Source organism: Rhipicephalus microplus, chromosome 2 (genome assembly GCF_043290135.1).
Source record: "Rhipicephalus microplus isolate Deutch F79 chromosome 2, USDA_Rmic, whole genome shotgun sequence".
Classification (NCBI taxonomy): domain Eukaryota; kingdom Metazoa; phylum Arthropoda; class Arachnida; order Ixodida; family Ixodidae; genus Rhipicephalus; species Rhipicephalus microplus.
Genome location: NC_134701.1, coordinates 115265910 through 115282365, shown reverse-complemented (window position 1 = coordinate 115282365; position 16456 = coordinate 115265910). Strand labels below are relative to the sequence as shown.

Sequence of the window (16456 nt, the reverse complement as noted above, 5' to 3'; positions counted from 1 at the left end):
ACCCCTTTACAGTGCTCGTTCAAAGCCACCAGGCAGGAATCGATTTTGGCGGAGCCGTGAGAACGCTCCAGGAAAGTGGGAAAAATCCATATGTCGTACCGTTTGCCAACTTTTGCACGCTGTACCGAAAAACAGCTTCGCATTTCCATGCCACCTCAAAGCCATTTTCCCCTTTTGGACGATTTCGTCAGTTCTGCCTTAAACATGGTGCTCTCGCGGCTGTATGCATAGCTTCAGCACCCGGAAATGACTCTTTTGGATATATATTCGCCTTCAGATCTCTCTCTTTCCGTATATTTGTTGTGTGTCGAAGGAACATAGTTGCGTTGTATTTTGTGCTTGCGGAATACCCAGACGTCAGTTCAGTGCTTTGTTTATTTCCGTATTGACGGTGCGTAAAAAAATGTTTTCGAAAACAATTGGTTTTTCTCTATGACCCGCGGGAGCTTCTGGTCGGTGCAACAAGCCAAGAAAACACGGAAAACAAGACAATTCCGGTAGTCTTAGCGCCATACGAATGTCAAACACGCAGTAGCGTAAACATCGTTACTGTCAATCAATGCGTGCAAGGTGGCGTCAAGTGCAGTTTCTATAATTTATCAGAATCCTTGCTTACAATATTTGATCCAACTGCGAGGTAATTTTCTTCTGACTGAACGCTTACATTTGTGCGTCTGTTTGTAGGAGAAAAAAAAGAATAACTCTTGTTGAGCGAAAGGAAATGAGATTTGAAGCTAAACGGGTGGGGGCCTGTGTTCAGGGCTCCACTAAGGAATTCTGTGGTTCGTGTGATAGAAATCACACTGATGTCAGTCACACTTGGCTGGAGTTACGTTGCCGGGAGACAACGCCGCACACTGTAAACAGAAATAAGCTGAGATGGGAGTAAATGACCTTGTCCTCTAGCGCACGCCCCGGTGGGAGTTTCACAAACACCGTCCGGAGGGAGTAAAAAATTTACTGCTCATCAGTAGGGGGTTTTTGCATGGTGCCAGGGGGGTTTTTATTTACATCCATTGGAGAAGCTTTTCAGGTCAGTATGGGAGTAAAATTTTTCAATCGACCGAGAAAAAATTTACGTCAGCAGCCGTACCATGCGCAAGCGTAACTTCAATTACATTACATTTAATGCGAACAACAATGATTACAGTACACAAACATTATCACAACGTTCACGTAATATCACAACACTCGCACTCACCGCAGCTTGCCACACGCAGTACACACCTACCATATAGTCACCGGGTATATATAGGCACCACATTCTTACCTCCCATGTAGCCCTGGTGGAAGCCTTTTTTCGCTAATAATTAAGCAATAAATACGCACGGCGTAAGTATGAACTTGCAGTGGTCTGATGTAAGCACTTCAGCACACATGCCTTTTATCCTAAGCCTGCCTAATATTCAATATTTTTCTACTATAGCGAAAAAGATTTATCAGTTGATGCTCTGTCGTACGGGCTGAATTTGCATTAGGAGTACTGTTTGTGGACCCGCAAAATGCACTGAATCTTACACAAAGTGCGCGCGGCCTTGAATGAACACATTAACGAGGCACATTTAGCAGCGCCAGCGATGAACCGAGGTAGACCACCGCTACCGCATTCGACGACTAGGCCTGACTCACGAGTATGGCACGGTGATTCGATGAATGAGAGCTGGCGATCACAAAATGCTTGCTGATGTGCAGTTTACGTCTCGTTGTTTTTCCCATGCACAGAAATAGGTGTCCGCTATCCACGCAGTTTAAGCTACGGAGCGATAGACTTAAACGAATGAGACGGTTCGCAGTCGCTGTTCCCGTTGCTCGCATGCACGGCGGCCTGTGCGCAGTGCGAGCTCGATACGATGCCGGCTTGATACCGACGCCATAGCCAGGCCTTCCTACCGCTTAGGTGTTGCAGCCGGTGAAATACCGGTGACACTCCGAGAACTCACCATCGGCGGAGACGGGGCGAGCGCGTCGCCTGCGCAACTCTCACACCGGTTGCTGACCAGCCTGCCGTGGTAGAGCGAAGCCTACTTCGAACCGCTTCAAATTTTTTCACTGTTAAACTCCAGGAGCAGCCGCTGACGATCGTAACAACTTACTTTTGCCACCAATATTTTATTCTTCGAAGTTTTTTGTTTCTCGGCCCTTTGAAGCGCGGCATTCACAACGTTTCGTTGAGGATTCGGACCGATGTGCAGCGTGGTTTAACGGTGCGAAATATATTGAAATGTTCACAGTAAATACCAACTGGTCGTTGCTTTTCTTCGCTGCACTCATAATTTTGTTGCCTATTGACAGATGATTTCACGGTTAGCCACACAAAGCACGTGTGTTTCACACCAACGTGCAAACACATGCCCGTACACACACACACACACACACACACACACACACACACACACACACACACACACACACACACACACACACACGTCACGCCCAAAGACGGTTTTTAAAGCACCTATAAGGAGTTTGTAATCATGTGACCTGAAACTCCCTGGGGAGTTTAACAAGGTCATGTCGTTCATAAACTCTGTGGTTAAGCAGGGGCGTTTTAGATGACATGTGCCGAGTTCACTTCCTACCAGGGAGTAAATAATTGGGGCAGGGGAGTTTTGTAGGCTTATCTGCTGGAGAAACTCTCATCTCGGCTAACTTTTGCTTACAGTGCACACTACTATCGTTCTAACATGTGTGTTGTTGTGTTATTAGACGTGAAGCATCCTATAAGTGAGCTTCATATGGTGGTGTTCGCGTCACACTGCGCATGTGCGTCCCCTCCCCCTTCGTCACCTTGCATCAGCTGGCATCCGCTAGCCTACGCTTTTTCCTCTTTTTCTTTTCTGGGGATCCTTCCCAGTAGCGTTGACACCTACATTGCGCATGCGCCTTCCTTCCCCTGTCTTCTATTCTACATTCTCTTCTCTTTCCTCTCACAAAGCCGACGCAACCACACTCTTAAAAAAAGGGTTGTAATACTTACTAAGTTTCACTTACTAAGTGCTTGTCACATATGTTACTACCCTCTTAGTAACTGGAGTTAGTAACAAGAGGCTTAGTAACCGCTACTAAGCAAGTATGTTAGTAACGGATACTACCATCTTAGTAACAGGTGCTACCCTCTTAGTAACAGAAGTTGCAGCATCTTAGTAACATATACTACCCTCTTAGTAACTGAAGCAAGCAGCGTGTTAGTAACAAGTACTACCCCCTTAGTAACTGAATCAAGCAGCATGTTAGTAACAGATACTACCCTCTTAGTAACAGAAGAAAGCAGTACCTTAGTAACAGATACTACCCTCTTAGTAACAGGTTCTACTATTTTAGTAACTACAGCAAGCAGTCTGTTAGTAACAAATACTACCTTCTTAGTAACTGCAGCAAGCAGCATGCTCGTAACAGATAGTACCCTCTTAGTAACTGAAGCAAGCAGTATCTTAGTAATAGATACTACCCTCTTAGTAACTGCAGCAAGAAGTCTGTTAGTAACAGATACTACCCTCTTAGTAACTGCAGCAAGCAGCATGTTAGTAACACATACTACCCTCTTAGTAACTGAAGCAAGCAGCCTCTTAGTAACAGATACTACCCTCTTAGTAAATAAAGCAAGCAGCATGTTTGTAACAAATACTACCCTCTTAGCAACCAGTTAGTAATTGGTCCTAACCACTTACTAAGTGCAAATCGTAACACGTCCCACACTACTTGATAAAAACATTACGAACTTAGAAACTTCAGTAACATACTAATCGCTAATCACTCTCCGACTGCTTTAGTTGCACGGTAAAGTGCAGGAAACCTCAGATAATGAGAGGATCCCAAATATAGGTGAAGTGCGGCTCTACAACTAGATTTCTTGTGCATGTTGTTGGTGAAAGGCTTTCTGCAGACATGACGAAAACCACAAGTTTCATCATCTAACATGCCATAAATACATAACTTTCAGCATTTGATACACACACTTCAATCTTTATTATATAAGCTCTGCTTATTGCACATTGCTGTCAGATCAGCTCTTGATCGACGAAATCGTCCTTAAAAGTAGTGGTGCTCTGGGCACACTTGGTAGTCCACAAAAGTACTCGAGGAGCGTTAAGGTGTTTTTGTTACTCTCCGAGTACATGATGTCCAGTACCCAATACAGTTCCATGATAGCCGTCATGCCGGCTATAACATCGACGACATGAATGTTGAATGCCTCAAACACTACGGTCATTTCTTCGGCCTCTCTGATACTTGTTCCCTCAAAACAAAGAGCAGGGTAGATGTCCTGTAAAGTTAAACATTAGTATTAGCCATTAGCAGAATCAAAATGCTAAAAAATGGAAAAGAGCAAATTTTTTTCAAATGGTGACAACGAATAATAAAAGAAACAACACAAATGAGAGTTGACTCGTGACTCAAATTTCATTGCACATGAAACGTATATATTGTCACAGAGTCATGATCCGGACGAAGCAAGCAGTCGGGCTGCCGAAGATTAAATCTTTATTTCGCTGAACTTGTGGCCGCGAAAGGAAAAGACACTTTGCAAATAATGTACAGCCGCAGTCACGTCTGCGTATAGTGCACGAGCAGCCGGCGTTGCTCTGTGGCAAGACACCTTGCGGCCGTTGTAGGTTGTGACGCCGCGTGCACAGGAGCATGCGCGGCCTTACAAACGTGCAGGCCTGCTCTGCACGGGTGACAACGTTGGCAGGTGTGCTTGTTTAACCAAAAATCCGCGCTCGCTCAAGGCACTTTGGTCATATCTATTGCATAAGAAGAGGCGCGTTTCGACTGATAACACACGCTGCAAAACAACGCACTCTTTGTGATCGTTTTGATTCTGTGGCCGTCTAGACTTTTTTTTTTCCGCAGCTGTTGGCATCATCATATCTACATATAATCGCATGCCTCAAAAAAGCCACAAAGCTTGCATCATTGGTGCAGGCTCGCTATATCCATCAAAATGCCCTTTGTTTTATGAAATAGATGTGACGAAAGTGCCCTGAGGGATCGCGAATCTTTGGCTAAACAGGTACACTTTCCACCATTCTCACCTGTGCAAAACAGGCCCGCATGTCTGTAAAGCTGTGCATGCTCCTGTGCACGCGACATCACAACCCGCAATGACCACACAAGGTGTCGTGCCGCAAAGCAAGGCCGGCTGCTCACGCGCTATACGCAGACGTGGCCCATCTGTACATTGCACTGTTAGTGGCGAACAAAGCGATGTCCATTGGTCCTCTGACAGGTGGTAAAGCGTGCTTGTTTTTATACATGTGCGATCAAAGATTCCAGCATTATCAATGGTGGCCGCGTAATCACTCAACGAAGCAAGACTACAGTCGACGTCGGATTTCCCGGACGCCCAAAATTCCGGACATGCCCGATTTCCCGGACTCATCTGCGGCACCGTCAAGTTCCCCATAGAGTCAATGTATTAAAAAGTCCGAAATTCCGGACGCTTATAGCCTTTGGCATCCAATTTCCCGTACTTTTTACTGTTAACCGCCGACCGAAAGTTACCATTGACGCCGCCATTTTGTTTGTTTTTATATCCTCGAACCCGCCATACTCGCACCGTTGCCAACTCCCGCACCGCGCCGCGGCTGCCGTAACCTCGAAACCGCATGTGTCAATCTATTGCTAGCCGCGGCTTAGCCAAGCCAAACCTCGCTGAGTTCGTTCACGTGTTGTTTTGTCAGCTCTGCAGTCGTGCCTGCGGTTGATCGTTTGCTGCTGCGCGCTATCTTCAGTGATCACGTTTCCCGACCTCCAGCATCCATCGAGTTCCTAGCCGTTTCGTGCTGCACTTTTCGTCTAGCGGATTCACCATTTACAGCGATGGCACCAACTGCTCCTTCGTCCTGCGCCCTGCCGGCGTGTCGATTCCAGCTGGGATAACCTTTGAGGGCTTCGCCGACGCTGACAAAGACCTTGAGCTATGTGCGGACTTAACCGATCACGAAATCATTCGTCAAGTTACGGAGGATTCCGACGACTCTGACACCGTGAACGAAGAGCCATCACCTACCCAGCCAACGAGCTCGGAGTTGACGTGAGCACTGATGACACTATCATCAATGTACAGCAGCAACATGACGTTGACTGAAATTGAGGCAGACATGATCGCGGGCAAGAGGAACGTCGTGCAAAAGAAAATAGGCGACTACTTCGCGCCCAAGTGCTGACCTATGAGGTAGCGCAGGCCACGTCAGATTTTTTTTATAAATAAACGGCTATTTTCAGAGCCACCTAAACGATGTATTGGCTGAATTGCAATGGAAATCTTGTACTCCGGTCATTACCCTCTCAGTCAGCGAAAAATACCTACAAGAAAAGGTGCATTTTCACGTGCATTCGTTTTTGCGGACGTTTTCGTGGTCCCTTGAGGGTCCGGGAAATCGGACGTCGACTGTATTGGCGTCCGGCGCGCAATCATAACGGAATCATCTAACACAATCGTGAGGCTTCCAACACACCACGCCGTGGTCTGAGTGGAGTCTTGTAAACAAACATTGCGGGTGAGACCCGAATACATCAAGATAATATGCATTGCAATATACTAAGAGAAAATTTATCAACGGAAACGCTAAAGCACGACATGACCTTCTGGCATAAGCACACGTGCTCATCTAGAAATGACAATTCCCTCTGCGACAAACAGATGCAGAAGAAATGCTCATTTCTAAAGAAGCAGGCATGGTCATTCCAAAAGGTCATGTCACGCTTTAGTGTTTATTATAATAGGGTTTTCCTTAACATATAAACTTTTAGGGTGCAATGAAATTTATGTCAAAAGTTTTTATTTTTCACTTTACCATTGTTTCTGTGCAAAAAAATTGTGCCGTTTCCTTTTCAATATGCTTTACTTTACTAAATGAAACGTAAAGTTACTTACAGGGCCCCTCAGAAATTTCGGCTTCTCTTTCAGCAGCAGTGGGAGGAGTTCTATTAAGGCAACTGCAAATCGATCTGGAAAAGGATTGTTATTGCAATATCACAGCAATAATATCACAATCACACAGCAATATCACAACAGTAATACAAAGAGAACCTAGAATGACTGAACATACTTTACATACTTACATTTACGGCTATTGCCTTCCAGTTTTTCAAGCTCCTTCTCGAGCTCCTTCACCAGGTCCTTTGTTGAATGGCGAGTTTTCAGTAGCTCCAGAATCCTGGGTCCAAAGTTGTTGAAAAATTCCAACAGCTTTTTTTCCATCTGGATGCTTGTTATTGCTGTAAATTCTTCATGAAGCTATAATCATAGAAGTATATTTAAATTAATTTGCAATTACAAATCTGGGCAACAAGTTTCCAGCTAACATATAAATGAAATGAAGGTCAAAAAGACACTTGGCAGTCAATTCGTCGTAGAGAAAACAAAAACACACATGGGTGTATCTAGATATTTACAGAGCAGGTCCCAATTTTTTTTGGCTGAACACATTAAAAAATTTTTATATCGCGAAGTGGCTTATTTTATCAAAAACAAGTTTATTTGCTTCTGCAGGTGTAGTTGTTGTCAGAATGATACTAACCTAAAAAAAAATGATTCAAATGCAGTTTATGGCATCATTTCAGTGCTTACGTCAGAGTGAATGCGAATGGACAATGCCCAATATACCTTGATGCATTTTCAGATTTGTCTGAATTTGAGCACGAAAAAAAAAATTGACTCAAATATTGACTCCACTGCAGGCCTTTGTCCTGCAGTGGACGTAATCAGGCTGATGATGATGATTCAAATTATCAACACTATGTGCCATCTGCTACCCAAAATTATTTTTTTTTTGGCAACATCATAAGACATTCTCGAAAATTTCTGTTGTAGCTGACAGCCATCATGAGTAAAAAAAGAAAAATAAATGCAAAAGCAAATATATAAAACTAAGCAGACAAAGTTGTCTCAATGCACAAGTCATTTACTGCAATCTGTTTTGCTATTGCTATTGTGGAATGGTGGCATAAACATGTTATTATTTTACATGTCGGCCAGTGTTTGCCCACTGAAATGAAATCAATTAAAAATGCTTTGTCAAACAAACAAAAAATAAATAAAAAAGCCAGGAGTTAGTGTCAAGTGCTTTCATAACACTGGTAGCGGCTTAGGCTTGTTGGATATTCATGACAGTAGAATACTAGCGCGAGAACACATGGACAGAAGAAGAGTGAACGGCACACTGCACTTGTTACAACATAGTTTATTGCTGCAGCCGTAACATACACCTAATTAAAAAAACACGAAGGTGTGTAACATAATTTTAATTATATACTTGAGGAGTTGCACCTACATGTATTTAAGCGCATGTTACAGCTGCAGCAATAAACTATGTTGCGAGAAGTGCAGTGTGTCGTCCACTCTTTTCTCCATGTGTTTTCGTGCTAGTATTCTACTGCTTTCATAAGCCTGGTAGTCAAGGATTTGGGACTGTATAATGATCGTATCGAACCATCCACGGGACGCTTTTTGGTAAACTTTGTTAGAGTGTGAACATACTTAAATTTTAAAACAGATTTGGAGCCAGTGGTCTGGGAAGCAGAAATATGCTCGAAATAGCTAAGCAGACAGCCTCTTGCTTCCCTGCATGCATTTAACATAAAAATGAGGCTTTAAGTCAGTAAAGAATGAATGAATAATTCCTTAAAAACTTGACCATAGCACTGTTGTGCAAGCAATGCCTGCTTCAATGTAGTACAGCTAAAGACCCACTAACCTGTTCACAAGCTACTTTTGAAAACCTATTCAAGTTTCAAAAAGACAGCTGGTAAATATCGTAAGTGAAAGCATGCAATGCAGATGCTGCATTCACATGATACTGACCATCTCAACATTTCCTAAAGCGGGATACTTTTCAAGTATCTCAGCTGTTGTAGGCACTGTATCTTTCATCCACGACCTCCTAGAAGAGCGTGTCTGCTTCATCGATTCGCTCAATTTCTGGAGGTCCGGAGCACGCTTCGACATCTCTTTGGACATGAATTCCAAGTGTCCCACTAAAACACCTTCATCGTGGTCATCATATGGGATGCTTGTTGTCTAACAGGGTAAAAAAAAAAAGTAGAACGAACACTTGTATAAGGCAACCATAGTCTTCCTGGAATTAAGGCAACATGCTGCTACCTAGTTATGTCATTAACCCCCCCCCCCCACATTTTTTATTTTTTTTAAAATGGGGCTTGTTGAAGCAGAAAAAGACAGCTCATGCGGAGTGCCGTTTTAGTGCCAAAACATTTCACTTACTCAAGCGATGATGAAGCCGTAGACTGTTATTAGCGAGCTAAGCCCCATGCAAATGTTACTTGTAAAACATTGAAATGAACTTAAAAACAGAAATTGCTACCACGCGGCGTTGCCGTTTAGTTTGTGCAGCAATGGCACTATCTTGAGGTTTCCGTTTTCCATAGACCTCCTTGGCTTCCTGCACAGCAGGCAGAGTACTGAGAGTTCTTCGCATGTACCCGAATTTATACTGGATGGATACTTTCCAAGAGTCCTGCAAATAAGCATATTGGACTTTGGAAGACTATTTACATAGAGATTACGTAGTGGTCTCATTGAAGTTCATGCTACATAAACAAATATTTGAGATAAAAAGAAACATGATGTTAGGTGCAACACATTAAAGGGACACAAAAGAGAAACAATGAATTTGTTAAGATTGATAAATTGTGCTCAGAGTTCTATAGCGTAATTTATTTCACCATCATAGGTGTATTGATAGAGGAGAAAATTGAGTTCAAAATTTCATTTTTAAATTTTGTGTGCACGTGATCTAAAATATTTCAAAGCGTATTGTATTTTGATAGTGCCATTTTTTGGGCTTGCTGGTAAATAGAACTTGACGACATATTGAGCGCTAAGAGACAGGGACATGAGGGAGTGGACAACACAATGCGCTAGCTTCAACAATTTTTATTTTCAGGAAACGCCAAGCTATATATCCGTGCACAGTGGTGCCACCAGTCTATCCACTAGCCACTTTCCCGATCTAACAGGTCAACTGACGGTGCACTTACGCACGTGTCACCTTTGCGAAAGATAGCATCAGCTTCAATTATCTCTCGCACGTCTGTATCTTCATGCTTCGCCACAGCAGGCCTGCTGTCAGGTGCTCCTAGAACTATCGCAAACATTCGCAAGCATGATACATTCGCAAGCAGAAACATTCGCAAGCAGAACTATCGCAAGCATGATATCTCGTTAAAGAGCCCTGAGCCTAATTTAGGCATGTGTCAAGTTATAAAAAAAACTTTTAAGCATCTGCAGGATCCTTCATCCGATGCAAATGAAGCTGCAATCTGCAACCACAACAATAGAGTGTTCTTCACACTTAAAAGTGGGAAGAACACTACGGTTCATAAAAATATATGTTGCTATATCAAGGACACATAATTTTGCACCAACCTATGGCACTGGTCAAACATCATCACTTGTATAGGATTGTGTGTGTTCATAAGTGCAACTTATCTGGTATATTCAAGCAACAAATATCTTTTTCTTTTCCCACATTTAATTAAATGTGTAGGTAACAAAGTATCACACACATGAGTGTTAATTACCCCTTATGTAATCAGACAATGCGGGCCATCAATGGAAGCCGTACGAGGTTAAACACACTCCAGTAGGGCTCGCATTTCTCACTGACCAAGGCTAATACTCAATATAAAACATTACAGTAAGCACAGACAACAATGCAACGATGATTATGCGATTATGTAGTCTAGATGTTCCGCTGCAGAACTTGAGCCAACGTATGTTTTACTTACTGCTAGACGCATTTCTTCGATGACAGAACACGTGCAAGAACCAGTAGTACACTTCACAAATATTTAACTTTCTTAAAACAAAAAGTAATTTGATAAAACTGTCTCCACGAATAGATAATTGATGTTGCTAGTAAATATGCTATTTAGCATAATTTTACTAGAACAACCTCAGTGTAAAATTTACGACAAAACTAGAGCAAAAATTACCTTTTATGCAACTTTGTCGCCAGCTTTGCAAGCCATTTGACAGTATATGTGTCTCAAACTATTTTTTGTGTGACAGTAAAAGTTTCTGACACTCAAACAATACAAAATATTGCATATCACTAAATGTAGTCTGTTTGTAAAAAAATCCCAAACATTAAAAATTGTGTCCATATTTAAGGTAACATAAAAACCCATGCAAACATAAAAGTTTGTTAAACCTATTTTTAGTAAAAAGCCTACCATCATTCTATAGGAAAAATTTTGTCCTAACTTAATTTGGAAAGACCAGATTTTTTCACTACGCGTGTTACAAGCTAAAGTTTCAAGCTTTCCGAAAAAACTTCATGTGTGGCTTGCTGCTCCCAGTCAGTCAGTGAAGAACTTTGTTTATTGATCCTGAGGACCTTTTTTCACCCAAAAATATTTCGGCGGGCCACTTCTTGCTTTATATGGATGGTCCATTGTTGATATCGCAGATGGTTGAGCGCCAAGGCTCGTACAAGTTGGCGTTGAATGACCCATACAATGACCCATACATTAGCTTACCGACTTACCCAACTCCAACGCACACAACATTTACATGAAAAAAAAAAATAGTGCAAACCCCGATTCTAATGTGCACTTGTGCTCCTTCACCCCCCCTCCGCCCTCAGATAAAAGGACTTGTTACTTGCTTGTGCTACATTCTATGTTTAGCCTTGTAGCTCTCAAATGTTTGTTTTCGTTCTTTATTCCTAGTTTTCCCATTCACATACATTTTGCTTTTTTTTTTATTGCCATGAAAGCAGATGTTGGTGCACAAATGAGGCACCAGCTACTCCTTAGTTCTAGAAGTGACAAAACATGCCACAAGCCAGGTTCGAAAATTGCACGTAAAATAGTGCATTCCGCGTGACACCAGATTGTTACTAATTAGCATGCAGCACACACAATATACAATTTTAATATCACCGTGCCGGTCCGATATGATGTCTCGAGAATGCAAAGAATATAGTTATTCAAACAATCTTATATGTTTCACCGTTTTCTTTTCCAGTCCCTTTTTCTTTCCAACTGATAGCATTATCATAATCTGCCAAACATTTTCTGTGGATATTGCGATATGTCCAAATCGTAAAAAATTTCACTTACCCAACCAGTACCAATTGTGTCTCTAAGGACAGGGTATTCAACAACGAGTGCCTTTGAAGCAGCCTCATAGAGCCGCCTTCCTGGGTATCTATGAAAGCAACAAATGTTCAGCCGGTATTCAATAATATACAGGAGAGTACGGAGGCACTTACACAGTGAAGTTCATCAAATGGTGGCTTAACCAAGACACAATCCTTGATTTTGTCCGACTCGAAACTTTTCCGAGTTCTGTATTGCCAATGGCAACTTTTAGGTCTAAGGGAAGGGGTGGCAGTCTATAATCACTTCCGTGAAAAGGTTGAGTAGTTGATGGCTCCAACTCGGGAGAAACCACAAGCAGTTCATTTGTGCTGAAAACAGGATAAAAATCAGCAGGCTTTCAGTTTGGTGCAACAATTCGAAGTTGAGCTACTCACCTGCAAGCATGAGGCATGGCCTCATCAGTGATTATTCTAATTTTGCTCCCATCACAAAAGACATGGTTCCCTGGAGGGTCGACATAAGCTTCAAATTGTGCATTGTAAACCTGAAAGAAATTTAATGCTTATACAAACACAATTACCGTGGGCAACAAATAATAAAACTTTCAGCTGTCAGTATTATTTCAAAGACATTACTATGCTAGCCACACAGGTGCAATTTGTATGCATGAAGTGAACAAGTGGCAAACTGTTCTTGTTCATTCTTTCCATGTCCCTGTCATGTTTATTTACACATACCAGTTTTACTTTCAAGTGGCAAAAGACAGGCTAGTTGGCGCGTGTACGAGATAAATTAACAGCGCAACCACAGGACGAAGAAAGAAAACATGAGGATAGACGCTGAATATCAACTGTATCAGATAAATTAACAGCGCAAACACAGGACGAAGAAAAAAAAAAAAACATGAGGATAGGCGCTGAATGTCAACTGAATAGCAAATCCCACATACATCTTGCTGCATGAACATCGAGTGAAGCTTTGGGCTAGTTGGTTTTGCATAAAAAAGTCCATATCGCGCTGTATGTAATTCATTATGAACATCGAATTTTATAGACGATGCATGTGGCAGACTTTGTGTGTTTTTGGAACAAGCAGCACATCCTCTTCTCTTTTTGTTCACTAGGCAACACGTACCACCTGTTTCGTGGGCACTGAGAGCACATGTGAGCAGTAGCACGTCTGCCAGCCTCCTTGATTCGACACTACACCCTATGGATGTCGGGACTGACTGCAGCTTGTCAGATGAACTTCAGTACGACATGAGCAGATGATGCAGAAAACCAGCAGTAGTCAGTCTCGAAAAGCAGGGCTGCGTCTTGTGTGTGCGAGTGTGGTATAATGAATTTTGAATGATGGACAGTTCGATACTTTTTTTCTTCTTCAAATAAGTGAACTCAAAGAGCAACAGGCTCTGCTATGAATGAGGCTTTCAGGAACGACAAGTGCAATGTTTGTGAAGAGGAGACAGAGAAACATTGAAAGATGAAGAAATGCGAGGGGCGCACGAGGAGGCCAGCATGGAAGGCTGGAGTTTCATTGCTTGTTTCCAGTTGCTTGATTTCCATCTGTGCTTTTCCTATACAGCTGGCAGTGCCTATAATGTGCCAAAAACACATGTATTGACTCAGGCTCGGCACCAGTTCTCGGTGACTTTCTGGAGAATCGGTTGGTTTATAAGTGGTTCACATGTTCGGAATGTGGTCGATCTTCTAGCGATATTTACGTCTACAATGGGGAAGCATTAAGAAGCACAAAGCATCATCAGAACATTCGAAATCGCTCGGAATTTGTTCACACTAACAAATGATCTTTTGTCAAAAAGTAGCATAAGATTTCTTGACCTTGTTATGCACTTCTTCACCAGCTGTGTTAGCTAGGAGTATTCACCCTCTCATAGAGCTTGTTGCCCTTTTGAGAGCAAAAGGAGCTAGTGAACCATCTGCCATGTGGAATGCAGTATTTCGTTCCTGCACACACAGGGTGTGGCCCAGCTTTCCAAGCTAAATTGAGACTAATTACTGCTGGTTTTGCATGTCATCTGCTCGTGTCGCTGCTTGAAGTTCTACTGATGGTGGTGCATGAGCATGATGCAGAATTAGTAATACTACTGTCATTCCTTCTTTCCATAGTGTGTCGCATCAAATAAAAATGACAGCTGGACACACTAGTGCTCACATGGTGTTTTTCAGCACCCTTGAAGCTGGTTATACATCACTTCCTGAACAAAAGGTAAGAGGCAGTGCCACTTGTTTCAAGAAAAAGACCATGTGTGCTACAGGCAGCATCTAAGAAATTCAATGCTGATGCGGCAAGATCACGGTGCAAGAATATTCTAGGTGAGTGAACGCCGGGACTATTCGCTGCCTGATAATGTTCTGGTTCGCAAGAGGCCCGAGAGATGGCGCTACAAATTTTGCCCCGGCTTCTCTCCCCCCCCCCCCATCTGGGTGTAGGAAAACCCCGTGACGTAAGAAAGTAACGGCGCTCATTTATTGTCGCCACAACAACTTCGCGCCGCCATCAACCCCGTTCCCTTATCACCCCCCTTTTCAGTGGTGCCGCTCTATGGGTGTCGCGTGGTTGATATCGTGCGATAGGCCAGTTTTCTCAGATTGGGACCCACCGCCCACGTGCTGGATGTGCTTTGCGGATTTTGCCAACAGCCCGCCATGGTCCTCAGTCTGTCGAGCCATCTATCGGCATGCCGCAAACGAGAACATAATCGGTACCTCCCCGCCAAGCGCTCGCTTCGCAACGTTCGTTCACCTGAAGTATTCTTGCACCGTGGGCAAAATGTATGTGGGACAGGCTGAGTGGTGAATGAATAGGTGGCTTCGAGAAGATGCAAATTAATTAAACACTTGTGTCGGGAGCAGCAATTTTGCCATACGTTGTCAGCACTCGTCCTCATGTTTTCTTTTCTTCGTCTTATGATTTTACTGCCAATAACTACTTTGATGCAAGCATGGCTGATACTCTGCAGGATCATTTCTTGTGAGCAGCCTATTATATTCAATGAAATTTCAGTTTATTTTATGCTTTGCATTCTCTAGTGTTGCAAGGTATTCATCATAACATTTCGCAGTAACAGTAACATTTTGGCATTTTTCACTGTGCCAAAAGTGACCCTTTCTCCAATGTAACATAGATAACATAGTAGCAAAAAGGCTGGCATTATTTCTTGTCGTTACAGCTGCATTACAAAACGGAAAAGGGACGTCATTTTAGTGGAAGTAAATACAGCCAGGGGCTTAGCACTTTATTAAGTGCACAGTAACAGTGTGGCCACAGCAGCTAATACAGAAGCTACAACTACACCCTACATTCATGCTTCCCATTATCACGTTTCTTGGTGGCATTGGTTCATCCAAATCCCTTTAGCCATTTGTGCACTGACAAGGCCAGCATACCACAACCTACTATCCCTGACTGAACTGTTGGAGTGGCTTCTGGTGCTCACACAAATGAAACACTTAGGTTCTATTCAAATAAAGGCATCCGATTTTTTTCATTTGGTTTACGTCACCACTTCCTTCGAATTGACACATCACACGTGACACACTATGTATTTTACCTTGGTGTTTATCTTTACGCACATAAGGCCAGTGCTAATTACTTGCGTGAACGAGCACCGGTGCTGAAACACGACCGCCACATTTATGCTTTCATTAAGTGCTTAACAAAGGTACACTATATACGACAAAAATATTGCAGCTCCTCAAGTAAAAAAAAAAAGACTGCCTCCCAAGTTGGGACACACTTTCCTTCTTTGTTCTCCTATTCGCGCGCTATTGCAGATGGGTCCCCTGGGTTACTCAGCAATGCCATGTATTGTTCTCCTATTCGCGCGCTATTGCAGATGGGTCCCCTGGGTTACTCAGCAATGCCATGTATGAGCAATGTATGAGCGAAGAAAACAAAAGGCACTTCCAGAACGTACCTCTATTCTGCCGGTTGACGCGACATCTCCAAAATCTGTAGCCTTCACGGCAGCCAAGACATCTTCCATGGTGTGTCCGTTAATGGAGATAATCTTCTTGCGCTCCTTCCATGACACCAAGCATTGAATCGGTGTCGACATTTTCACGGCAGCAAAAAGAAAAAAGCACACAAACGGAGAAGCAGTCCTACGGCAAGTTCAGCAAGGCGCGAAAGAGGCGAACGGCTTACGTGCTTGTCTTGGCTTGTACTACAGTGGCACACAGCGATGGAGAAATAAACACCTCGTTCTTTTACCTCTTTACTCTAGTTCTAGAAAGGCTTCAGAGGTAGTAGTGCGCGCTACCTGCAGTTTTTTTTTATTTGATAATAAAAAGATATTTCTGACGTTGAAGAGTTTAGTTACGCCAACTGCATGTGCCTTTAAAAGAAATGAAGGCAG

The 16456-nt window shown here is 42.9% G+C and overlaps 1 protein-coding gene across 1 annotated transcript; it reads right to left on the bottom strand.

Annotated features, from left to right (window-relative positions):
- Positions 1-3942: 3942 nt before the first annotated feature.
- LOC142796345 (uncharacterized) lies at positions 3943-16289 on the bottom strand. Its single transcript, XM_075886715.1, has 8 exons — positions 16016-16289; positions 12510-12619; positions 12246-12443; positions 12094-12181; positions 8810-9025; positions 7069-7243; positions 6881-6954; positions 3943-4264 (listed from the first exon to the last, which is right to left on the bottom strand). Exons 1-8 carry the CDS (start codon positions 16154-16156, stop codon positions 4004-4006), a joined length of 1263 nt encoding a protein of 420 aa, XP_075742830.1. The 5' UTR covers positions 16157-16289; the 3' UTR covers positions 3943-4003.
- Between the last annotated feature and the right edge of the window lie 167 nt (positions 16290-16456).

Coding starts and splice junctions, on each gene's coding strand:
- LOC142796345 (XM_075886715.1), bottom strand. CDS start 16,156: ATGTCGACACCGATTCAATGCTTGGTGTCATGGAAGGAGCGCAAGAAG. Junction 12,620..16,015: donor CGTCAACCGGCAGAATAGAG/GTACGTTCTGGA, acceptor AATTTCTTTCAG/GTTTACAATGCACAATTTGA. Junction 6,955..7,068: donor GGAAGGCAATAGCCGTAAAT/GTAAGTATGTAA, acceptor ATCCTTTTCCAG/ATCGATTTGCAGTTGCCTTA.